Source organism: Lepidochelys kempii, chromosome 6, assembly GCF_965140265.1.
Source record: "Lepidochelys kempii isolate rLepKem1 chromosome 6, rLepKem1.hap2, whole genome shotgun sequence".
NCBI lineage: Eukaryota > Metazoa > Chordata > Testudines > Cheloniidae > Lepidochelys > Lepidochelys kempii.
Genome location: NC_133261.1, coordinates 3,223,867 through 3,250,757, shown reverse-complemented (window position 1 = coordinate 3,250,757; position 26,891 = coordinate 3,223,867). Strand labels below are relative to the sequence as shown.

The window sequence follows — 26,891 nt, the reverse complement described above, 5'->3', positions numbered from 1 at the left end:
CTCCTCTGAACAGAGATCAGACAGCTACACAGATGTGGGCAGGTGGATGGTGCAGAAAAGCTGTCCCTTCTCTGTAATGAAGTAAGTGAAGATAAATGGAGATAAGTTTCTCAATGGACATCAGTACCTGCTCCGGAAAGGGCTTTGTACACAGATCCAGATGTTCACAGCTGATCATTCCAGGTGTTTGATAAAATGCAGACACTCTGCAACACAATACCGTACAGGTTAATCATGCCCCCTACACAAACACTCATGTTCACTACTCCAAACAGAAAACTGTGACTTGTGATTCTGCTGGGAGAGAATCAGTCTGCAGGATTTATTCCTTAGTTAAAGAAGGGGTGAGAGGAAAGGAGTGTCAATCTTTCCACCCTCTTTGGGCAAGGGGACCTCAATGGCTTCGCATGTCAGTTTGGGGTAAAGTGCCTCAATGTGCTAATTAAGCTGTTTGGCATTTACTGGAGTGTGTATGAAAGCCCAGAGTCATCACGGGAAGCCCTGGCTTCAGTGACTAGGTAATCGCCTTTTTTATCCAACCCAGCAGGTCGCTCCTTTAGCTGAAGGGTTTTCAGCTGGGGCTGAGGCTTTCGGTGCTGGAGATCTGGAATTCAATACCTGCTGATCCCAATGGTGTCTGTATATGTGTGTGTGTGACTGTCATTCAGGACAATAGCACGTACCTGCTTAGAAGAGAGAGAGAGATGTGTTGGTGTTTCCTCATTGAAAGAAACTGCCAATTAGGAGCATTCGGGAAGTTTTATAAGGAGATGTTTGATCTATGGGACATGATTCCTGAAGCAACTGGGAATACCTGAGCTCAGAGAGACACAGCACCGAATTAATGCATTCAGTGAACCAAAGCTACCTTCAGTGTAATTGGTGCCCTGGGGATTAATTTGACCTACTCTTTCTTACTGTGTTATTAAATGATGCAATTTCTACCAGAGTTACAGAGTATGAGGTTAGTGGTATATTTCATCCTGCTGTTTTCAGTGCAAGCTGTGTACTGTGAAGAGCTGATCCACAGAGATTTTTTCTGTGTGTTTGTGTAGACCAAAATCTTTAACCTAAAAACTTAATATTTCAACTCGGAAGTACCATGGGGGTTCCTCAGATACCACACACTACCAATCTCTTCCATTACTACATTCCCCATGATGCATGATGGTCTCTGCTCTTGCTGAACTGCCCTGGAACATCACCAGAGTGGGGAAAAGATAATTTATTGGAAAAAAATTATTGATTCACTGTATCTGAGGGGATAAAGGAAGCACCCATTGGATTGAGGGATGGCTTCTGACCTAAGATGTTTGGTTAGTGAGACTGCTGAGAGCATGTGATGAGGAAACTTTTGCTTTGAATTTAATATCATTTTTTAACTTAGGAAGAGGTTTCATTCTAGCTTAATTTTTCTTGAAACAATCTCTGACTTCTATGACTCCTTATTTGCACTCACATAAAATCTATCTTTGTAGTGAATAAACTTTGTTTTTTATTGTTTTATCTTTTCTAGTGTGTTTAAATAGAAGTGTCTGAGAAGCTAAGTTGTAGGCATGTTAGTGCTATTAAAGAAATAATAGATAGTGTAGCTTCTATTGTCCAGGAGAGGACTGGGCAGCACAGGACGTACATTTCTGGAGAGAAATTGAAGAGAGGGGAGTGTGTTGGGGTCACCCTGCAGTATAACCGAGGGTGGTGAGAGCCTGAGTATAACCCAACTATTCCTGGCCAGGTTGCAGTTTCACATACATGCCTCGGGTGTGAGTCCCATGCTTGACGGTTGTTTGTGAGTGGCCAAGGTGAAAACCACTTTAGCAAGGCATTGCAATGTTGCAGGCAGGTGTGACACAACTGATGATTAGTCTGAGTTGGACCCTGGTATGTAACAGCACCAACCGAGAAAATATCCCAGTAATACCAAAGGTGCGGTGCTGACTGACAGCAGTGTTCATTTGACATGAAAGGGTAGGTCCACCAAGGGATGGGCCCATGCACTGATCCATGGCTGCAGATGCACAAGGATATTGTGGTCCTCACCTCTCCAGAAGGAGATCCAAGGCAGGCCCAGTAGTGACTCTTCCCTTCTTCACTACGGTAGCAGAAATTATCCCGCAAGGGTGTGCAGGCTTGGCTGGCATTATCAGTGCTCCAGGAAATGTTCATGCCCCCTTCTTCTAAGTGGTGCCAACCTGTGAGGCATTGCAGGGTCGATTGTATTCGTAGGAAAAATTGATAATCCAAGTCAGCTATATTCTTTGGAATAATCTGTGGGTGAGTGTTACAAAGAATGTACACAAAGTCTTGCTTCCCTGAACACCACTGGAAACTACCAAAAAATCAGCAATCCCTGTGTCCAAAGTCTGTCATCCCAGTCTCTGCCCAGGAAACACTATGCCTCTACTTCCTCTAAAAGCCATGCTCATAACACCTCCTGCTGTCTTCTGTGCCTCCCGTGACCCACAGGTGCCTAGGGCAGTCCTCACTGAAAATGCCAAGGTCAGGGTAGGCTGCGACAAGGTGGATATTCCCAAGACTGGTGGTTTACACTCAAGATCTCTGCAGTATCTCTGCAGATGTTGCAACAAATTATCTATGAGCAGGCCAGTTCCCTTCTAATTTTTTTTGTTAATTTTATTTATTTCCTATAATTTATAGTCTGTGAAACAGAGTGTGACATTGCACCCCATAATTCTTTATAGAAATAGGCTCATGAATGCAAATATGACATACCTGGAATGTGTTTTATGCAAGATATGTCATGCAACGTATCTCTGTAAAGGTTATGATCTACCGGATATATTCATCCTATTTGCATGTGTGTAAAATGTTTGTATTCGAAGTTATGAACATTGGCTGTGTACTTGTTTGTTTTAAGTATCCTCCGTGAAGCAGTTGGTCAGCTTCTTGAGAAAAGACTATTCTCTGGAAGTGCCCAATCTAGAAACACTTAAGCTAACAATGAACTTTGAGAGACGCCAGTCCACATCTGAGCTTTTCTGGTAATGTAGCGTTGTCGTGTAAGGAAATGAGTCATGCATGGACATGTGACTTGCCCATGTAACTCCAAAACTCCATCTTGGAGCTGGATTCTGCATAGGAGAGGGGAAGGGGTTTCCATCCACAAGAAAGAGACTATATAAGCCCATCTGGAAACCCATCCATTTTGTTTCCACTGGCACAAAAGATAGCCCCTCCACCCCAAGGAGATGCCTGAAAAAAACTAAGGACAGTAACTACAGGGGTGTGAGTGATTGCTGGACCCTCATTAGGTGGAAGTCTAGTCTGTAAAAGAGGCTTATTACAACATCTTTCAAGGTGAGATTTACCTCCATTTAGTTTTCACTGCATTAGTCTTACACTTACATGTTTTATTTTATTTTGTTTGGTAATTCACTTTGTTCTGTCTGTTATTACTTGCAACCACTTAAATTCTACTTTCTGTATTTAATAAAATCACATTTTAATTATCAATTAACCCAGATTATGTATTAATACCGGGGGAGGGGGCAGGGGCGGGCAAACAGCTGTGCATATCTCTTTATCAGTGTTATAGAAGGAGAGCAATTTATGAGTTTACCCTAAAAAGCTTTATAAAGAGTAGAACAGATTTATTTGGGGTTTGGGGAGCTGGGTATCTGAGTGCTGGAGACATGAGCACTTCTTAAGCTGTTTTCCGTTAAGGCTGCAGCTTGTGCAGGACATGGTTCAAACTTGGATCTGGGTTTGCAGCAGGCAAGTGTGTCTAGCTCAAACAAGGTAAGGTACTGAAGTCCCAAGCTGGCAGGGAAAACACATTCAGAGAGAGACTCAGCACATTGGGTGGCAGTCCCAAAGAGATTTCTGGGACCCAACACGTCACAGTGGCATAGTCAAGCAGGATCTGTGCACAACTGATTGCTTTGAGACTCTGGTAGTTATTTTCAGTGAGTTTTGGGTGTGGTGGGTGGAGAACAGACAAAGTGGTTTCTGGTTTGTTATTTTCTGATTGCTTATTTTGGGTAAGGGAAATAGGGACAGAAAGATAAGCAAAATAATTAAAAGTGAAGATCAAAAGAAGCTAGAACCGCAGAAGCTGTGGACTGCCCAGAAAGGCTGAACAATGGGCACTGGGAAAGTCTCTGTTAACTAAGAAGCCCCTGAACTGAGTGAATCTCAGTTTCAGTGCAGTGCAGAGGGGGTGTGGCCCAGCACAAGAAAGCAGGAAAATGACTACCAGTGAGGCAGCTGCTAAAGTAGAGCTGGCCAGAGTGGAAGCCGAAGAGAAGGCAAAGGACCGAGAGTTTCAATTGAAGCTCAAAGAGGCAGAGGCAGCCAGGGAAGAAACTGCCCACAAAAGGGCTATGGAAGCAGAGGCAGCCAGGGACAAAGGAGCCCTGGAGTTAACAGACAGAGAAATACAGGCCCAGATTGAGGCCCAGAAGCATTAACTGGCTGATATGGAGTGGAAGGGACAAAACGCACCATCATCTAGCCCCACTTCTTCAAAATACACAAATGGGAACAACAATGTCCACGGTATGAGTCCAGTGATATTGCCGAATATTTCATCACGTTTGTGCATCCTTGATACAATTCCTGACAATCAAAAAATGACCACATTGGTAGCAAAATTGACTGGAAGAGCTCTGGACATATTCAATAAGATGTATATTGATGATGCTTCAAACTATGGTAAATTTAAGAAACTGGATTTGAAACCATTTCAGATTATACCTGAAACCTTCAGTGTTAAATTCAGGAGTCTTAAGCAGGGATCTCGATTGAGTAATGTGGCTTATGTAAATGAAATGAGAGATTTGTTCGTTAAGTGGGTGAGGGGAAAAGGCATTACAAGCTTGGAAGAAATGTGTGATTTGGTTACACAGGAACAATTCCTGAATATGTGCAGTGATGATGTAAAACAGTATTTGTTTGGCAAAAAGGTGGATGCAATGAGTGGATTGACTGAGTTTGCAGACTCTTTTGAACTGTCACAAGCTGCAATTAAACATAAACCAGTGGCAGAGGAGTACAGGGTTGGGGGAAAGCAGAATCACTGTTTTACCACAGGGAAAGAGGAGGCTGGGCGTTCACCTCCCCATTCCCCTGTTACTCCTCCCAAATCTCCTGTACAAGCGGAGGAGCCCAAGAGGTGCAAAGATTGTAAGTCCACTGAGCACCTGAGGAATAATTGTCCTTTCCTGAGTGGGAACAGGCAGCAGGTAACACATGAAGCAGCTGCTTCTCATAGCCAAGCTGTTGCCTCTTTCCACACAGGATTTGTAAAGGTGGCTTCTATACAACCAGGCAGTGAGCATATGTATGCTGTTAAACTGAATGGGAAAGTACTCCTGGGATTAAGGGAAACGGGTGCAGAGTTATCTATCGTCAGGAGGGACCTGATCCAGGAGAAGGATTTGTTTCCATGGAAAATGACAGAACCAGAGGGGAGCCCAGAGAGGGAAGTCCAGTTGGAAGCTGATGGGGGATCGAAGAGTCTGCCCACCTCTTGAAGGGAGACTGTGCACCCTCCATACAATTCCTGACAATCAAAAAATGACCACATTGGTCACAAAATTGACTGAAAGAGCTCTGGACATATTCATTAAAATTCCTATTGATGATTCTTATTGATGACACTTCAAACTATGGTAAATTTAAGGAACTGGTTTTGAAACATTTTCAGGTTACAGATGAAACCTTCAGTGTTAAATTCAGGAGTCTTAAGCAGGGATCTTGATTGAGAAATGTGGCTTATGTAAATGAAATGAGAGATTTTTTTGATAAGTGGGTGAGGCGAAAAGGCATTACAAGCTTCGAAGAAATGTGTGATTTGGTTCCTCAGGAACAATTCCTGAATATGTGCAGTGATGATGTAAAACAGTATTTGTGGCATGCTATGGACTTCTGCAGTTCACAAAACTATCCCTCTTGCATGCATATTATCTGCACACAAACTTCAGCTTTTATATGGTAATAAACCTATGAGTCAACTAGAAATGGTCGTGCTCTCATCGCAAATATTAATAATTTTTTTTATAAAGTATGTGAAGTTATCAGATTACACTGTAACTTGTTATAAATACATGTTCCAAACTGAGGCTGGAAAACTGGTCTCTCTTCAACAAAGAAATGTGTGCTCTGCTTAATTTTGTATCTAAACAGTAACCAGAGTTGTCAAGCAGGAACGGAAACAAAGGTAGACTAAAAAGGTGAGGAAAAAAAGCAGCAGGGAACATCCTTCTACATAGATATTTTGTCTTCTGGAAAGCAGCTGGAAATATTTCTCAAGGAGGGATAGGACTATAAAAAGAAGGGCCAGACACATCCAAAGGCACCTCTCTCTCTCTCTCTCTCCACACATTGATTCACTGCATCTGAAGGGAGAAAGGAAGCAGCCATAGGACTGGGGCAGGGGCCGTGACCTAAGAAGTTTGGTCAGTAAGACTGCTGAAAGCATGTGGTGAGGAAACTTTTGCTTTGAATTTCATATCATTTGTTAACTTAGGCACAAGTTGCATTCTAGCTTATTTTTTCTTGAAACCATGTCTGACTTCTATGCCTCCTTATTTGCACTCACTTAAAATCTATCTTTGTCATCAAAAAACTTTGTTTTTTTTGTTTGATCCAATCCACTGTGTTTAAATAGAAGTGTCTGAAAAGCTAACTGTCAGGCATATTAGTGACATTAAAGTAATAATGGATAATATAGCTAGTATTGTCGAGGAGAGGACTGGGCAGCACAGGACATACATTTCTGGAGGAAATCAAAGACTTGGGAGTGTGTTGGGGGGTCACCCTGCAGTATAACCAAGGGTGGTGAGAGCCTGAGTGTAACCCAGCTATTCCTGGCATGGATGCAGTTACACACACGCAGGCTAAGCGTGTGATTTGCATGCTTGATTTTTTTTTGTGAGTGGCCTCGGTGGAAGCCACTTCAGCAAGGCATTACAAGGTTGTGACATAGCTGCTGATTCGTCTGGGTTGGACCCCGGTATTTCACAGACAACAATCTAGAAAAGATCCCAGTAACACCAAAGGTGTGGTGCTGACTGACAATAGTGTTCGATTGACATGAAAGGGTGATGTCACCAAATGGATGGACCCATGCACTGATCCATGGCTGCAGATGCACAAGTACATTGTGGTCATCTCCTCCCCACAAGGAGATCCATGGCAAGCCCAGTGGTGACTCTTCCCTTCTTCACTATGGTAGGAGAAATTATCCACTACGGGTGTTCAGGCTTTGCTGTTATTATCAGTGCTCTGGCATATATCGATGCCCCCTTCTCCTAAGTGGTGCCAACCTGTGAGGCACTGTAGGGTTGATTTTATTTGGAGGAAAAATTGATGATGAATGTCAGCTATATTCTTTGGTATAATCCTTGGAGGAGGGGTGACAAAGAATGTAAGCAAAGACCTACTTCCCTGAACACCAGTAGAAATAACCAACAGCCAACAGTCTCTGTGTTCAGAAACTCACAAGTTTTTCACTCCAGGTCTGTGACCAGGAAACACTGTGCCCCTACTTCTTCTGAGACTCATGCTCATAACTCCTTCTCCTGTTTTTTCTGTGTCCTGTGACCCAGAGGCACCTGGGGCAGTCCTCACTGAAAATGACAAGGGCAGGGCAGGCTGCAAAAAGGAGGATGCTCCTCAAACTGGTGGTTAACACTGAAGGTCTTCGCAGCACCCTCTGCAGAAGATGCTGCAAAATATCTCTGAGCATCCCAGCTCTGTCCCAATTATTCTTTTCTTAATTTTATTTATTTCCTATCATCATCTGTGAAACAGACTTTAGGAATAAAACAGCAAAGTAACATCTCTAGAGGGGACAGGATAGGACAAGAACAGAAAGATTTCAATTGAAGAAAGGGCGGTTTAGGTTGGACATTAGGAAAAACATCCCAAGAGTGAGGGTGGCTATGCACTGGAATAACTTGCCTAGGAAGGTTGTGGAATCTCCCCCATTGGAGATTTTTAAGAGCATTTTAGACAAACACCTGTTAGGGATCATCTAGATAATACATAGCACTGCCATGAGTGCCTGGCAGGGGAATAGATGACCTCTCGAGGTACCTTCCAGTCCTACGATTCTCTGATCTTACAAGGAGCCCTGCACTGGGAGGAGGGGGGACACCAGCCTGAGCCATGGGCTGGGCAAGGGACACGCACCTGCCAACATTTGATATTCAGCTCCCCTGTATTCCCCAACACATGCTCACACATAATGCCCACTGCACACCAAGCAAACACACACATAATGCCCAGTAAACACACACAGAGAGTGCGCACTACAAACAACACACACCGCGCCCACTTCATACAACACACACAGTTACAACTGTACACCAAAGACACACACACAGCCTGACAGTGAGCTCAGTCAGAATGCAGAATAATCTCGACTGGGAAGCTGGGACAGCTGGAATATTTCCAACTCACCTGAACAAAAAGAACCAAAGAGGATTCTGCTGAAATAGCAGGGAGATAAGACTAGATTTCCCAGCTGGTCTTTTCCATCGGCAGCTTCTCTGAGGCCTGGTTTATGCTTAAAAATTTGATGAACAGAGCTGTGTTGCACAGCGAAGGGAAATTTTTCTCACCCTGTCCGAGGCAGTTAGCTTGCACTGACCCTCAGTGTCATTCTTCCATTGACCTAGCTACTGCCTCTCAGAGACATGGATTAACTACATCGAAGGAAAAACCCTTCCATCAATGTGGAAAGCATCTACACTGTGGAACTGCTGCACACCATAGCTGAATCAATGTAATGGCCTTAGTATAGACATTCCCTGAATTGATGGGGGAGTTTTCCCCCTTCCTCTTAAAGCTATTTTTTTCTCCTTTTCCAATCACTCTTCTCCCTCCTTTGTAAAACTCTTTCCTTCTTTCGATAGGTAAATATGTTCAGAAAAGTTGACATTTCACCTCTTAGAATAATTCCTTCCTTTCCCTCCCGTGAATGGCTCACTGTCATTCAATTAAAGGCTGGAGAAAAAAACAAACAGGTACCACCAAGTCATGGGCAAAGAAGTCAGTTTCAGAACATTTCAGCCTTTAGATGAAATGACATTCATGAGTGGGGAAGGAAGGAATTATGCTGAGAGTAAAACTTTCTGAACATATTTACCTATCAAAAGAAGGAAAGAGCTTTACAAGGGAGGGAGAAGAATCATGAAAAAGGAGAGAAAAAATCACTGTAATGGGAAGGTGTAGCCAGACAGCCAGCCCCCCCCCCCCCCAGCCCCTCAGACCAGCATTGCTGGAAACACAGGAGGAAGCCGGAACAGAGCACTTAACATATATTCCAGCACAGCCTTTGAAGCTGTGAAAGCACAGGTGTGCTGCTACAATGTGCCTCTGGGAACAGATACAAGGATTAAGCTCACAGCAGGCAGAGGCCCTGTGACAGACATGGCTCTTAGCCCCTACTAAATAGCGTGATGCACACACACCAACATCCTAGGTGGGAAAATATTTACCCTGATAAAAGAAATGTCCAGTAGTCGAAACTTATTGTTTCTCTCCCTTGCAAGTGTAAAGTACTCTTGAGAAAACTGGTGTCACCCCAACAGACCAGCCCCAATTTGGCATAAGAAAGGAGAAAGAGAATAAAGGAGTACAGAGGTATAAGTAGGGGACCTACAGCACCATGATTTTTGAGTGCTTTTCACTATCTATCTGCTGGTCAGATAAGTGACAGCCTCCCAAGGCTTCTGCAGCTAAGAGGGTCCCTACGCCTTGTCCCTTATTCGTCTTTCCGTGGAACTGAGTGACCGATCCTGGCTTGGCACCGCTGGAATCGAGAGATGCAAGGAGGGTAAGAAGCACCCACACCTGATCTCCTATCTTTAGTGTACACATATTTTGAAATAGAGCTCTATACTTTGTTTTCTTTCTTTGGGATTGTGGCTTCAGTTTTGTAACTTGTTTGTGTGTAACATCTCTACATTTAAATAAGTAGGCACTAGCAATTTTGTAACCACATGATTAGAATCTAGCTTAATAAATTTTGGTAACCATTTGTGCATAAGCCTGACTTGTTTTCTCTGGTTTACTGTAAAGCAGCCAACACAATTAAAGAACCTCAGCCGTTTTGGCTCTAAAGCCTGGCCATTAGGTGAGAGTACTAAGAGCCTAGCGTTGAGTTGTGCCGCCTCCACGGGGCAAACTCTTGGGGCACCTGTCAGTCAATCCTGGCTGCCCGCTGCGAAGGAGCTCTGAGCTCTAGCAGTTAAAGTCACGGGTGTGGAGAGGCTCTTAGTGCTGCCATTGGGGCACCTGTCGGTCAGTATTGACTGCCCTCTGCGAAGGAGCTCTGAGCTCTAGCAGTTAAAGTCACGGGTGGTTAGGACCTTGGGGCATCCGTCAGCCTAGCCCGGGCTGCCCGCCGCGAAGGGACAGTGCGCCCTAGCGGTTAAAGTCACGGATGGTATAAACGGGCATAGCTGGCACCTCACCAAACATCCTTGGCCGTCGGCTAACAGAAGGGCAAAACCCCCTCATCGAGTCAGGGAATGTCTATACCAAGGCCATTACATTACTCAGCTATGGTGTGCAGCAGCACCAAAGTGTACATGCTTTCCACATTGAGGGAAGGGGTTTTCCTTCAATATAGTTAATCCATGTCCCCAAGAGGCAATAGCAAGGTCAATGGAAGAATGACAATTAGGGTCAGCGCAAGCTTACTGCCTTGTACAGGCTGTGAAAAATTTTCCCGCCATGTCCAATAGAGCTCTGTTGATCTATTTTTTAAGCCTAAACCAGGCCTCAGAAAAGATGTCGAGGGAAAAGACCACTTGAGAAATCTAGTCCTATCTCCCTGCCTTGGCAGCAGAATCCCCTTTGGTTCTTTTTTGTTCAGGCAAGTTGGAAATATTGCAGCTGTCCCAGCTTCCCCGTAGAGATTATTCTGCATTCTGACTGAGCTCAGTGTCAGGCTGTGTGTGTGTGTTTGGGGGGCAGTTTGCACTGTGTGTGTTGTGTGTAGTGGGCACTGTGTGTGAGTTGCAGTGGGCATTATGTGTGTGTGTGTACTGCGCCTTCTGTGTGTGTTCATTTGGTGTGTGCATTAGGCACTCTGTGTGTGCGTGTGGTGGGGGTTACAGTGGAGCTGAATATCAATTGTTGGCAGGTGCGTGTCCCTTGCCCTGTCCAGTGCTCTGGATGGTGTCGCCCCTCCTCCCAGTGCAGGGCTTCTTGGGCAATCATAGAATCATAAGATGGGATGGGACCTCGAGAGGTCATCTATTCCACTCCCCTGCAGTCACAGCACAACTGAATATTATCTCGACCATCCCTGACAGGTGTTTGTCTAAAATGCTCTTAAAAATCTCCAATGGTGGAGATTCCACAACCTTCCTAGGCAAGTTATTCCAGTGCATAGCCACCCTCACTGTTGGGGTGTTTTTCCTAATGTCCAACCTAAACCACCCTTCCTGCAATTGAAGTCCGTGGGTTCTTGTGCTATCCTCCCCCCACCCTCCACACACACACACACACTCTTTTGCAATTGTATTCCTAATTTTATTCCTAAAACTCTTTGTAACTGGTTGGGTCACAGAAACTCCTTGGGAACTGCCACATGATGTCCTGAGATGTGAAGGTAAATGTTTCACCCTCTGGGTGAATGTCCCTAGCCACCAGCTTATAAAATCATTCTTCCTCTCTGGCCCTGTGATGCTTCCCATGTTTTCTCCACTGATCTCAGTTGCAGCCTGCAGAGCTTGATATTATAGAAACAAATTAACAATAATAACAATACAATAAAGAAAAATACTCCCACGGGCTCTGTGAAATGACTTCATAATGGGCTGGGAATTGTATTCACCTTTATCCATTCCCCACCACTAAACCAATACAGAGTTAAACAGATTCAGGAATTGGTTAGGAGTCTATTCATTGCTTTCCTCAGGGCATCCTTCACCTCCGTGTTCCTCAGGCTGTAGATGAGGGGGTTCAACATGATGATCAATAGCGTGTAAAACACTGAGGTCACTTTGTCTCTGTCCATGGAATAGCTGGAGGTGGGACGTAAATACATAAAGAAGAGGGTGCCAAAATACAGGACCACAAAGGTCAAGTGGACAGAGCAGGTGGAGATGGCTTTGTGGCGGCCCTTGGCAGAGCGGATCTGTAGAAAGGTGGAGATGACATAGACATAGGAGAGGAGGACAGTCACAAGGCTGCTCAGTACAATGCAGCTCATGGAAGCAAACATCATAATCTCATTGACGCGGGTGTCAGAACAGGAGAGGGCCAACAGTGGGAGGACGTCACAGAAGAAATGATTGATGATCTTTGAGCTGCAGAATGACAGCCGAAATGTACAACACGTGTATATCATTGAATCCACCACCCCCACAGCGTACACCCCAGTCACCAGCTGTTTACAAAGCTGCCTGGACATGGTGACCGTAAAGAGCAGCAGGTTACAGATGGCCACATAACCATCATACGCCATCACAGCCAGCAAGAGGCACTCAACGTCTGCAAAAATGATAGAGAGATACATTTGCACAGTGCAGACAGTGTAAGAAATGTTTTCCTCTTGGCTAAGAAATTCAGCAGCATCTTAGTGGCAATTATCAAGGAAATGCTGAGATCACAGAAAGACAAATTCCTGAGGAAAAAGTACATGGGGGTATGGAGTCGGGGATCAATTCAGATTAACAAGATCATCCCCCCATTCCCAACCAGGGTGATACCATAAATCACTAGGAACACCAGAAACAGGGGAACCTGCAGCTCTGGACGATCTGTCAGTCCTGAGAGAATGAACTCAGTCCCCTATGAGTGATTTCCCTCTTCCATCTCCTCTGAACAGAGATAAGGCTGCTACAGAGATGTGGGCAGAAAACCTGTCGCTTCTCTGTAATGAAGTAAGTGATGATAAATGAAGATCAGTTTCTTAATGGACATCAGTACCCGCTCCAGGAAGGGCTTAGTCCACAGAGCCAGATGTTCACCGATGGTCATTCCAGGTGTTCGATAAAATGCAGACACTGTGCAAATACAGTGACAGGCAGGTTAATCATGCCCCCCACACAAACACTCCTGTTCACTAATCCGAACAGAAAACGTTCTGTTTGGATCAGAACAAACCTGAGGCTCCTTTATTCAAGCACACACATACAGGGAGAGTCAGCCAGAGCTGCTCTGGCGTAAACAGAAATACAGAAGCTTATATTGCTGAAAAGCACAATTTGTCAAACCCACTTCGTTCAACAGCATTTTCCTTATTTGGCAGATAGTGAAAGCTTTACCAGTAGCTTTGCTTTACTTGGAGTTTAGCAAAACAAGCTTTTCCTGTTCTTGACAGGTGTTTTCTTTGCACTTAACATTTTTTTTTAACTTTCAGCTGTTACGGTTACATTTCTTAAGCTGTGCTGTTACATTTGCCCCTTAATGGAATTTTCCTCGCTCTCTTCTTATGCTTCATATACACAGTTAATTTGACCAAAGTTTTTGGCCTATTAGTATAGGCCTACTAGATGTTCCTTCACATTCCCCCCTTTGGTGCCTTTTTGGCACCACTAATTGGGCCTATACTTCTATATCCATGAGCCTGTTAATTTTCTCCTTTTCGTCCTCCTGTTCTTCTGCCCAAACTGTGTCACACATTCCATTTACAATTATGGGTGCCACCTGCTTCCTTGCGCTGAGGTTGGCAGGTCTAGGGCTGGATAGGCAATGATAAATACATTTCTTACAGAACAAGAACATAACCCTATGCTAAACAGCGGTAAAAGCAACAGCATTCCCATGGGGATAATATGATGTGGTTGGGATTGTTGTATAGCTTTAGCCACAAAACACAATACATTAGTCTGGGTACACAAAGTAGACATTCTATAGGCAGTATTAAAGGCATTCTTTTTGGCTTGATATATATTTTGGAGCATGTGAATTTGTCCCAGTAATTTGGAAATTTTCTAAACCTCTGGTAGGATTGAAAGCAAATTTTGGAATCGGTCAGGTACTAAAGCGGTCCAGTTAAAGGGTATCTGGAACCTAAGGGTGAATTGCAGAGTTTTATCCACAGGCCAATGAATGATATGATTGCCTGCGGCTGTGGTGAGATTAAAATGTACATCATTCAAGGTGGTGGTTTCAAGATGCACATGGCTATTATTAGCTTGGAAAAGTAGGTGTCTGGTCAGGGTAATCCCGTTTCCCATACCCTCCCAACAAATGTTGTCATGAACAATGACAACTTCTCCTGGTTTTAGTCTTCGTATACACTGGAGTTGAGGGGGCTCGAACTGCCAGAGTGTCCATTGACTTTCAATCCCTACCCAAATGTCAGGCGTTGTTCCAGGAGCACTGACTACAAATCGGTTGGGCATAGCAGGTAGTTCAAGTTCCCAAATGTCTCAGTAAATTATCCAATTGCACATGCATCCTCCCCACAGACCCAGCAGGATTCAGTAGGTGGGAGCCCCTACCCCTCCGACTGGCCCGTATGCTTGGAAGGAGCACTGTGAACGTCTGCATCTCCATTCAGAAAATCTCCAAGTATGTCTCCACGGCCACAGATTACATGGAACTCCTGAGGTATTTGTAAGGGCAGTAGGCCACGCCTGATGTTCAAGATCCTTCTGAATGGCCATAAGCTGGTCATTCAGAAAATTCTGAACCTCCAAACAAGCCAGATCCCACTGCAATGCCTTTCCAGCGTTGGTCATACCTAGTACCATTTCTGTTAACAGCTTTTGGGTCATTGAACTAAGGGCGGATATATGGTATAATTCATTAAAACCAGCCTGAACCTGGGCTAGTTGTGCTCCAGTAATAAGGCCCGTGGCTTTTTCCAACTGTTCCAATTTTTCCTCATGTTGCTGACCTTTATGGATATTCCAGATTGCAGCTATGCGATTTGCACCATCCCACAGGTGTTGAACCAAGTCCCTTTTCTTTCTAGTGGAAACCCAGGTGCTTTGCTGTGCCAACCGAATGGCAGCTTCTTTTGAACAATTAGGATATATAGAGGTAATCTGAAAAGTAGATAAGGTGGTGTAAATTTTACAGTCCCTAGTGTAGCATGAATTACAGTCCATCGGTGTCCCAACACACTGACACATCTCTCCCTTGAGAAGTATTAGACCACATTTGTTGGCTAAACACCTTCCCAAAAAGACTGAGACATGTCACCTCAATGGCCTAGGATGGGGTATATTACAATAGGACAGAGGCTAATGGTCAGTTACTGGAACATTTTCAGTACCGGTAATTTTTTCAGCAGCAGAACAAACTTTTGGGGTATTTGTTTGATTATTTACTAGTTGGGTGATTAAATAACAGTAAGGGCCTTTTTTTATCTATTATGCTACAAACTCTGGGAATGACCATCATCTTTGTCCAGCTATGGGCCCCATTAATTTTAATTTCTGACTTTTGGGGCTCAGTTGTAGTGATATCATATATTTCTATTTCCACCAACCCATCGGTTCTCCACCCAATCATTCGCTCATATGAATGGTCCTGAATCTTAAAAAATAATTTATCCTAGCAAAATTTCCAAAAATCACAGAAATGCAAAGGTTTTGGCCATTGGGTTTCATTTGAATATAGGGTATCGTCTATATTTGGGTAGGTTGTGGGGGTGGTGGTGAGGTTAATGGAGGAAGGGATGGTGGGGTTAATGGTTGTGGTAGCAAGGCGTTTTGGATATCCATTGTCTGGGAGCCAATTAGGGAGGACAGTCCATCCCCAGGGTACTTGCCCAATGGTGCATTTTGCCGCCCCCAGGAGAAACCCCAAATACCAAGTCGTGCCACATTCCCAAGCAAAGTGTCTACAACTCCCTCCTTGCCAATAAACAATACTTTGTCTTTTTCCATCATGTCCAATTCTTAATGTCTTTTGTAGTCAGGAATCCCTGGACTTTGGTGGTTTCAGCAGAGTGAGTGTTCCTTCTTCTTTCTTGGAACAGCCATGCTTTAGCATTATGCAGAGGAGAGGTTACTAGCACATGACCCTGTAATGGTTTGGTTCTTCTAGCAAAGTCCAAATGCACAGTAGTTTTGTCAGTGGATAAGGGAGAGGTTACCGGCTTTTCACCTTGTCCTTCACTCCTGTTGTCCAGAAGGAGCAACAACGCCAGAAGGAAAGACAGACTGATCATCAGTCGGAGAGCCATTACAGTGAGAAACATTGGCAGGTAGTCAATTCTTGGCACTTCACAGAGGTGTTGATTATTAATAGGACTTGATAAGGGTCTTTCAACATGGGGCCTTGCTGATGGACTTCTATGTAGCTCCAGTCTCCTGGTTTCAGTGAGTGGAAGGGCATTTGGCCACTTTAAATTTGTTTTAGCACAGATCTTGGCCAGTTTATTTTTCAGAATCCCATTTTGACGTTTTACTGTCCCAGCACACTGCGGGTGGTGGGGGCAGTGGAGATTGTGTTGGATTTGTAAAGCTACACATAACTTCTTATAATTTGTTCAATAACATTAGGTCCACTATCACTGTTGCTACTCACAGTTATGCCAACTTGTGGTACAAAATCCTTAAACAAAGTTTTACAACAGTTTTGGTATCTGCCTTTTTATAGGGAAATGCCTCAACCCAGTTGGAAAATACATGAACTAAAACTAACATACTTAAAATTACAACATTTAGACATTTAAATAAAATCCATTTGAATATTTACAAAAGGTCCCCAGGACAGGGGATGTGCTGCCTGCCTAACCTTGACAGCTTTACCAACACTATGTTGCTGGCAGATTACACACTGTATGTTCTGGAGCGGGAAGGTCCTTAACATAGTTTTAATGTGGCGGTGAGAGTATTTGGGTTTTATTCAAATTCTTATTTTTACTCACTTTACAGGTGCTATTTTTTGCACCAGTCGTCTTTCTTTGTGCAGACTGTGAGAATTTTATCGAACAGCTTCTATCTGATTTTATTGAACTTTTCCTGGTCATGGCCTGGATTTTGCTTGGGCCAATGAGCTTCTTCACATAGGTGACTCAGTGTTTCCCTCAGCATGATCCCTCGGAGAAGCTGCTTTAAATCTGCCCAAGTAGGGTTATAATAGTTTATAACAATTTGCAATTCCTCTTTGAATTGAACAGGGTCCTCTCTTATTTTTGGAAATTTTTTAAGTAAATTATACCATTCTGTAGGAGACCAACATATATGTGCAGACACCGAGGTCTCATGACCCAAAGCACCAAAGTCCGGGAATTGGTGCAAGGGGAACATTTCCTCAGTATGGTGAGACACTGTCTGAGGGGTGAACATAAGGAGCTTCTGTTACTCTTCCCAGGGAAACCAAACCTGGATGGGACTCTCACCCACCCAAAGGGCATCAGGCATGTCCAGCAGCAAAAGTCCAAATAGAGCGTGCAACTCATCCGAACCCAGAGCCTACGAGCAGTCCGCCACCAGAAACCCACAATAGAGATTTCAAAAGGTCTCTTACCTTTCAGATGGGCCCTGGGTCTGGTGGGGAAATGCTCGCGGTCCTCCGGTTCTGGGGGTCGGCTGTCTATCCGAGTCACGGCACCAAGATTGTGGTGGAAAATTAACCACACATTCTGTTTGGATCAGAACAAACCTAGGGCTCCTTTATTCAAGCACACACATACAGGGAGAGTCAGCCAGAGCTGCTCTGGTGTGAACAGAAATACAGAAGCCTTATATTGCTGAAAACCACAATTTGTCAAACCCACTTCCTTCAACAGCATTTTCCTTATTTGGCAGATAGTGTAAGCTTTAACTGTAGCTTTGCCTTACTCGGAGTTTTGCAAAACAAGCTTTTCTTGTTATTGACAGGTGTTTTCTTTGCGGTTAACATTTATTTAACTTTTAGTGGTTATGGTTACATTTCTTAAGCTGTGCTGTTGCAATTGCCCCTTAATGGAATTTTCCTCACTCTCTTCTTATGCTTCATATACACATTTAGTTTGACCAAAGTTTTTGGCATATTAGTTTAGGCCTCCTACGTTTTCCTTTACAACAGTAACCAGAGTCACCAAGCAGGAAGGGAAAAAAGGAAGCCCAAAAAGGTGAGGAAAAAGCAGCATGGAACATCCTTCTACATACACATTTCGTCTTCTGGTAACCAGGTGGAAATGTTTCTGAAGGGGGAATAGGATTCTAAAAAGAGGGTGAAGACATCCCAAGGCGCTGTGCACTCTCTCTCTCTCTCTCTCTCTCTCCCCCCAGATTCACTGCATCTGAAGGGACAAGGGAAGCAGCCATTGGACTGTGGGATGGATCGTGACTGAGGAAGTTTGGTCAGTAATGTGGTGAGGAAAATTTAGCATTTAATTTCACATCATTTGTTAACATAGGCAGAAGTTGCATTCCGGGTTTATTTTTCTTGTAACCATGTCTGACTTCTATGCCTCCTTATTTCCACTCACTTAAAATTTATCTTTGTAGTCAACAAACCTTGTTTTTTTGTTTTATCTAACCCAGAGTGTTTAAATAGAAGTGTCTGAGAAACTAAGTTGCAGGCATCTTAGTGAGTTAAAGAAATAATGGAGAATGTATCTTGTATTGTCCAGGACAGGACTGGGCAGCACAGGATGTAAATTTCTGGAGGGAAATCGAAGAGTGGGGAGTGTGTTGGGGTCACCCTGCAGTATAACCAAGGTCCCTCCCAATTCTTTTGTTAGTTTTATATATTTCCTGTAAGTTATAGTCTGTGAAACAGAGTGTGACATTGCACCCCGTAATGCTTAATAGAAATATGCTTATGACTGTAAATATGACAGAACTGGAATATGTTTTATGCAAGATATGCCATGGAACATATCTCTGCAAAGGCTATGATCTACTGGATATATTTATACTATTTGTGTGCATGTATCAATTTTGTATTCGAAATTATGAATATTGGCTATGTACTTGTTTGATTTTAGGTAGCCTCAGTGAAGCGGTTGGTCAGCTTCTTGAGAAAAGTCTATTCTCTGTAAGTGCCCAATCAAGAAACACTTAAGGTAAAAATGAACTGTGAGAGATGCTATTCCACATCTGAGCTTTCCTGGGAATGTGGCTGTCAAGGTTCCTTCCCCACTCTGAACTCTAGGGTACAGATGTGGGGACCTGCATGAAAACCCCCCAAGCTTACTTTTACCAGCTTAGGTTAAAACTTCCCCAAGGTACAAACTATTTTACCCTTTGCCCTTAGACTTCCCCTGCCACCACCAAACGTTTATCTGGCTTACTGGGAAAACATGGTTTGGACACGTCTTTCCCCACAAAATCCTCCCAACTCTTGCACCCCACTTCCTGGGGAAGGTTTGGAAAAAAACCCTCACCAATTTGCATAGGTGACCACAGACCCAAACCCTTGGATCTTAAGGACAATGAAAAAGCATTCATTTTTCTTACAAGAAGACTTTAAATAGAAGTAAAAAGTAAAAAAGAATCACCTCTGTAAAATCAGGATGGTAAATACCTTACAGGGTAATTAGATTCAAAACACAGAGAATCCCTCTAGGGAAAACCTTAGGTTACAAAAAAGACACACAGACAGGAATATTCATTCTATTCAGCACAGCTCTTTTCTCAGCCATTTAAAGAAATCATAATCTAACACATATCTAGCTAGATTACTTATTAAGTTCTAAGACTCCTTTCCTGTTCTGTCCCCAGCAAAAGCCTCACACAGATAGACACAGACCTTTTGATGTTCTCCCTCTTCCCAGCTTTTGAAAGTATCTTGTCTCCTCATTGGTCATTTTGGTCAGGTGCCAGCGAGGTTATCCTAGCTTCTTAACCCTTTACAGGTGAGAGGATTTTTCCTCTGGCCAGGAGGGATTTTAAAGGGGTTTACCCTTCCCTTTATATTTATGACAGACTCTAAAAAGAAGGGGCAGACATCCCAAGGCACTGTGCTCTTTCTCTCTCTCTCTCTCTGCCCATTGATTTACTGCATCTGAAGGGATGACGGAAGCAGCCATTGGACTGGGGGAGGGGGCCTGACATATGAAATTTGGTCAGTAAGACTGCTGAAGACATGCGGTGAGGAAACGTTTGCTTTGAATTTCACATCATTTGTTAATTTAGGCACAAGTTGCATTCTAGCTTTATTTTTCTTGAAACCATCTCTGACTTCTATGCCTCATTATTTCCACTCACTTAAAATCGATCTTTCTTATCAATAAACTTTGTTTTATTGTTTTATGTAGTCCAGTTTCTTGAAATAGAAGTGTCTGAGAAGCTAAATTGCAAGCATATTAGTGCTATTAAAGAAATAATGGACAATGTAGATTGTATTGTCCAGGAGAGGACTGGACAGCGCAGGACGTACATTTCAGGAGGGAAATTGAAGAGTGGGGAGTGTGTTGGGGTCACCCTTCAGTATAACCAAGGGTGGTGAGAGCCTGAGTGTAACCCAGGTATTCCTGGCCAGGCTGCAGTAACACACACATGCTCAGGGTGTGATTTGCATGCTAGATGGTTGTTTGTGAGTGGCCCAGGTGGCCCACTTCAGCAAGGCATTGCAAGGTTTCAGGTAGGTGTGACACAGCTGCTGATTAGTCTGGGTTGGACCCTGGTATGTCACAGCCATGAACCTAGAAAATATCTAAGTAACACCAAAGGTGTGGTGCGGTCTGACAGTAGTGTTCAATTGACATGAAAGTGTGAGGTCCCCCAAGGGTTCGGCCCATCTATGGCTGCAGATGCACAAGGCTAATGTGGTCATCACCTCCCCTCAAGGAGATCCCTGGCAGGCCCAGTGTTAACTCTTCCCTTCTTCACTATGATAGAAGAAATTATCCTGCATGGGTGTACAGGCTTGGCAAGTGTTATCAATTCTGCAGGGCATGTTGGTGCCCCCTTCTCCTAAGTGGTGTCAACCTGTGAGACATTGTAGGGTTGATTATATTAGGAGGAAAAATTGATGACCCAATGTAGGATTCATACAAGGTTCATGTGCTTGGCAACATTCAGGGCACACCCGGAGTGTTGTATAGGAGCTGTGCACACACAGCTCTTCTCAAGGGCATGAACCTTGGAATCTCGCCCAGATGACGCGAACCGTGGGAAGCCTCCCAAGACTGGGCTCAAGGCCCAAGAGCAAGGAATGCGGTAGATAGAAATTGGTAAATAACAATGTTAAACAAAGCCAGTGTATTCCTTTTATCTGTTGGAGAATGTAATGTGCGGGGGGAGAGAAAGAATAAAGGGGAAGGTGGAAAGCTGACAGGCAGAAGCCCGTTAGCAGAGCAGCTCGCTTGCTTGCTTAAAGCTCTGTGCTGTCTTGTCATTGAACTGCAACAACCCAAGTAAGCTATACTCTTTAGTACAATCTGTGGGTGAGGGGTTACAAAGAATGTACACAATGTCCTGCTTCCCTGAACACCAAAAGAAACAACCAACAGCCAGAGATCTCTGTATTCAGAAACTCCCAAGTCTGTCACTCCAGATCTTTGCCCAGGAAACACTATGCCCCTACTTCCTCTAGAAACTCATAACTCCTCCTCCTGTCTTCTCTGCCTCCTGTGACTTGGAGGTGCCTGGGGCAGTCCTCACTGAAAATGCCGACATCAGGGCAGGCTTCAAAAAGGAGGATATTCCCCAAACTGGTGGTTAACACTCAAGATCTTTGCATCATCTCTGCAGATGCTACTACAAAATGTCTCTGAGCAGGCCATCTCCCTCCCGATTCTTTTGTTAGTTTTATGTATTTTCCATAAGTTATAGTCCATGAAACAGAGTGTGATGTTGCACCCCATAATGCTTTACAACAATATGCTTATGACTTTCAATATGACATAACTGGAATATGATTTATGCGAGATATGCCATGTAACATATCTCTGCAAAGGTTATGATCTACTGGATATATTCATCCTATTTGCATGCATGTATCAATTGTGTATTCGAAGTTTGAATATTGGTAATGTACTTCTTTGATTTTAAGTGGCCTCAGTGAAGCAGTTGGTCAGCTTCTTGAGAAGAGACTATTCTCTGTAAGTTCCCAGTCATGAAACACTTAAGCTAAAAATGAACTGTGAGAGACGCCAATCCACATCTGAGCTTTCCTGAGAATGTGGCATCGGCCTGTAGGAACTGAGTCATGCATGGACATGTGAGTTGCCCATGTGACTGCAAAACTCCATCTTGGAGCTGGATTCTGCATAGGAGCGGGGAAGGGATTTCCACCCACGAGAGAGACTATATTAGCCCTTGGGGAACTGCCTTCATTTTGTCTTCAGCTTTTAGATAGCCCTTCCACCCCAAGGAGGTGCCTGAAAGAAACTGGATAAAAGGACAGTAACTACAGAGGTGTGAGTGATTGCTTGACATAGACTAGGAGGAAATCTAATCTGTAAAAGAGGCTTATTGGAACATCTCTGAGTGTGGGATTTACCTGCATTTAGTTTTTCATATATTAGGCTAAGACTTGCATGTTTTATTCTATTTTGTTTGGTAATTCACTTTGTTCTGTCTATTATTACTTGGAACCACTTAAATTCTACTTTCTGTATTTAGTAAAATCACGTTTTACTTATTAATTAGCCCAGAGTATGTATTAATACCTGGGTGGGGGCATACAGTTGTGCATATCTTTCTATCAGTGTTATAGAGGGCAAACAATTTATGAGTTGCCCCTTTATAAGCTTTAAACAGAGTAAATGGATTTCTTTGCGGTTTGAACCCCATTGGGAGCTCGGTATCTGAGTGCTGGAGACAGGAGCATTTCTTAAGCTGTTTCTAGTTAAGCCTGCAGTTTGTGGGGGACGTGGTTCAGACTTGGATCTTTGTATGTAGCAGGGAAGCATGTCTGGCTCAAACAAGGTAAGGTACTGAAGTCCCAAGCTGGCAGGGAAACAGGCTCAGAAGTAATCTACTCACATCAGGTGGCAGTCCCAAAGGGGTTTCTGTGACCAAACCCGTCACACAGTTTATGAATAAAAATGCAAAACAATGGGGGAGGCGGGGAACAAGAGGACAAGAACTAATGGACTTTAATTGCAGCAAGGGCAGTTTAGATTGGACATTAGGAAAAACATCCCAACAGTGATGGTGGCGAAGTGCTGCAATAAATTGCCAAGGAAGGTTGTGGAATCTCCACTACTGGAGATTTTTAAGAGCAGGTTAGACAAACACCTGTCAGGGATGGTCTAGATAATACTCAGTCCTGCCATGAGTGCAGGGGAGTGGATTTACTACATCGAAGGGAAAACACTTCCATCAATGTGGAAAACATCTACACTACGGCGCTGCTGCACACCATAGCTGAGTCAATGTAATGGCCTGAGGATAGACATTCCCTGAATCGATGGGGCAGTTTAATCCATTCCTATTAAAGCTATTTTTCCCTCCTCTTCCAGTTACTCTTCTCCCTCCCTTTGTAAATCTCTTTCCTTCTTTTGATAGGTAAATATATTAACAAATGTTGACATTTCTCCTCTCACAATAATTCCTTCTTTCCCCTCCCATGAATGGCCCACTGTCATTTCAATTAAAGGCTGAAGTGACTTTTTTGCCCAGGACTTGGTGGTATCTCTTTGTTTTTCCTCACTTCACTTTCAATGAGTTGAGAAGGATGGAAGCAGTACCTGCTCAGAACCCAGAAATCAGAGATGAATCTTTCCCTGTTTGCTAACAACACCAACGATACCCTTAATACATCAGTAGCTACTTTCTTGGTGTCAGAGGTTAAATTTGGCTTTGATGACTTTGAGATTTGATCCCTGGAGCATCTTTGTTCCCAGTAAAATTAATCCTGTTGCCATGTCTTTCCTTTTGGAAATGGAACAGAGAGGGCCAGAGCATCAGCTACTCTGGATCGCTGTATCTACCGTGAGGTCTTTTTAATATGATACAAAACTGAGGTGACTGTATTCCACTTTATTTGTTGGTCACCTCTCCGAATGTCTCTTTAAGTAATTTCCCAGCATTGAGACACAAAGATGTCTAGAAATGGGTGAGGTTTTCCTGGACTAATAATTTATTGTCAAAAAACAATACCGTTTGAATTGACCTGAAACTCTTCTCAAATGTATCACAAATACTCCTAATAGGTTTGTCCAAAAACAATGCTTGTGTGCAGGGGGAGGGTTTAGGTGCCAGTCGCAAGACAGCCACTCTAGGAGGCAGTGGTGGTCCTTCTCTTTGTAATTTTTACCCAATAGCTGGGGTGTTCACCTGTAAGGTGGGACATCCAGGTTCATTTCCCCCTCCCGTCCAGGGCTGGGCAAAGCTGTGTGTGACATTGCACTCCGTATGCTTTATGAAAATATGCGTCTGAATATGACATAACTGGAATATGCTTTATGCTAAATGTCCCATGTACCACATCATTATAAATCTTATAATCTACTAAGTGTGTTCATCCTATTTGTTTACAGGCATTATTTCTCTGTCTGGAGTTAGAAGAATAAGATATAAACTTGTATTACTGATTTAGACACATTAAGTGGAGGCCATTAAAGGTGCTTCAGAATCAATGAACTGTGAAAGTCTCTGTTTACCTGCAAGCCTTCCTGTGTATGTGTGGCACAAACCAGGAAGAATGTGATGGGTTGGATGACAGAAACCCCCTTGGGGCTGTCAACTGATGTTCCAAGACTACTTCTGTCCCTGCTTTCCCTGCCAATTTGGGACTCCAGAACCCTGCCTGGTTGTGTCAGACACGCTTGCTGCCTGCAAACACATACCCAGGTCTGAACCACGTCCCACAAACTGCAGGCCTAACTGAAAGCAGCTTAAGAAGTGTTTTTGTCTCTAACAGTCAGATGCCCTACTCTCAAACTACAAATAAATCTGTTTTACCCTGAATAAATTTTATCCAGGGTAAACTCATAAATTGTTTGCCCTCTATAACACTGAGATATATGCACAGCTGCCCCCCTCCCCCGGTATCAATTACTCTGGGTTAAATAATAAGTAACAAGTGATTTTATTAAATACATAAAGTAGGATTTAAGTGGTTCCAAACAGTAACAGACAGGACAAAGTGAATTACCAAGCAAAATAAAATAGAAGATTCAACTCTATGCCTCATACAGTAAGAAAACTGAGTACAGATAAAACCTCACCCTCAGAGGTGTTCCAGTAAGCTTCCTTTTACAGACTAGTCTCCTTCTAGTCTGGGCTCAGCAATCACTCACACCCCTGTAGTTACTGACCCTTGTTCTAGTTTCTTTCTGGTTTCCTCTCCACCCTCACAGGATATCTCTTGAGCCAGCTGAAGACAAAATGGAGGGTCTTCCAAGGGCTTAAATAGACTTTGTGTTGTGGGTGAACACCCCTCCCTCCCCCTGTGTAGAATCCCAGCAGCAAGATGGAGTTTTGGAATCAAAGGGGCAAGTCACATGTCCATGCATGACTCAGTTCTTTACAGGCTGATGCCACATTCCTGGGAATGCTCAGATGTGGATTGCTGCCTCCAAGTTCATTGCTGGCTTCAGTGTTTCTTGACTGGGCACTTACTGGGAATAATCTTTTCTCAGGAAGCTGACCAACTGCTTCACTGAGGATACATAAAATCAAACAAGTACATAGCCATTACTCATAACTTCGAATACAAAAATGTTATGTGCATACAAATAGGATTAATATATCCAGTTGATCATAACCTTTGCAGAGATATGTTACATGGCCTATCTAAGATAAAACATATTCCAGTTATGTCATATTTACATTGATAAGCATATTTCCATAAAGCCTTATGCAGTGCAACGTCACACTGGCGTCTTACAGTGACATGTGACCATGTCACCTGATACTGAAATGCATCTTGAAGCTGGTAATTTTCCTGAGGGGGTGGAATTTGAAACAAAAGTTTTCCACCTTATGGATGTTCTATCTAAAGTGTGGAAGGCAAACAATGAGTTTCTTCAGCTGGCTTAAGAGACAGCCTCCCCACCACACAGAGATACCTGCAAGCACCTGGAAACAAAAGGACTGTAACCACAGAGGTGGGTGAGAACAGGTGAGACCCTGGTCAGAAAAGATATCTGACCTGAGAAGGATTTTACCTGAAGTAAGAACTGGGGTGAGAAGTTAACATTTGTAACTGATTTCTGAGTGTATTAAGCTTAGCCTTGCGTGTTTTGTTTTATTTCGTTTTGTGACTTACTGAAACCGCTTAATCCTATTTTTTACACTTAATAAAATCACTTTTGTTTATTTATAAACTCACTGTAAATAATTGTTCCTGGGGGAGGGACAGTTGTGCATATCTCTCTTGCAGTGATATAGAGGGCAAACATTTATCATTTTACCCTGTATAAGCTTTATACAGAGTAAAACATATTTGTTTGGGGTTTAGATCTCATTGGGAACTGGATGTCTGAATGCTGGAGACAGGTATCCTGCTGAGCTAGTTTCTGTCTAGATCTGTAGTTTGGGGTTGTGGTCCAGACCCTTGGTCTGTGTTGCAGCAGACTAGTGTGTCTGGCCCAAAAAGGCAGGGTTCTGGAGGCCCAGGCTGGCAGGGAAAACAGGATCAGAGGTAATTTCAGCACATCAGGTGACAGTACCAATAGGGGTTTCTGTGACCAAACCTGTCACACTATACACATGGATTACCTGCATTTCCAGAAAGCATCCCTACCCCGATTGATGTGCTATTCCAGTCTGGGTTACTCTCAATCTCTCCTGACAAAGTTGTTCTACTGTGGATAACTAATTAAATAACCATTGGAACAGAGATGTGAAGTTCAGCATCTCACTCTCTAAGTAGATGCCCCTAGCACCCGCTGATAAAATAATTCTCTCTTTCTGGACCTGTGACTCTTCCCTTGTTTTGTTCACTGATCTTGGTCGGGGCCTGCAGACCTTGTTGTAATACAAACAAATTAAAAGTAATAACAATATAATAATGAACAATACTACCATGGGCTTTGGGGAATTACATTGCAATGTGCTGGGAATTGAATTTACCTCTTTCCACTCCCCATCAGTAAATCAGTACAGAGTTAAACAGAT

The 26,891-nt window shown here is 43.4% G+C and overlaps 1 protein-coding gene across 1 annotated transcript; it reads right to left on the bottom strand.

The window, feature by feature from the left end:
* Positions 1–11,860: 11,860 nt before the first annotated feature.
* LOC140912459 (olfactory receptor 5W2-like) lies at positions 11,861–15,044 on the bottom strand. Its single transcript, XM_073346890.1, has 2 exons — positions 14,528–15,044; positions 11,861–12,474 (listed from the first exon to the last, which is right to left on the bottom strand). The coding sequence occupies exons 1-2, from the start codon at positions 15,042–15,044 to the stop codon at positions 11,861–11,863; spliced, it is 1,131 nt and encodes a 376-aa protein (XP_073202991.1).
* Positions 15,045–26,891: the final 11,847 nt, after the last annotated feature.

Bases quoted from the DNA above. Each gene is read 5' to 3' on its own strand.
- LOC140912459 (XM_073346890.1), bottom strand. From the start codon at position 15,044: ATGGACTGTAATTCATGCTACACTAGGGACTGTAAAATTTACACCACC. The intron at 12,475-14,527 runs GTAATCTGTGGC...TCATTTTTGCAG, and splicing joins AAATACCTCAGGAGTTCCAT to ACGTTGAGTGCCTCTTGCTG.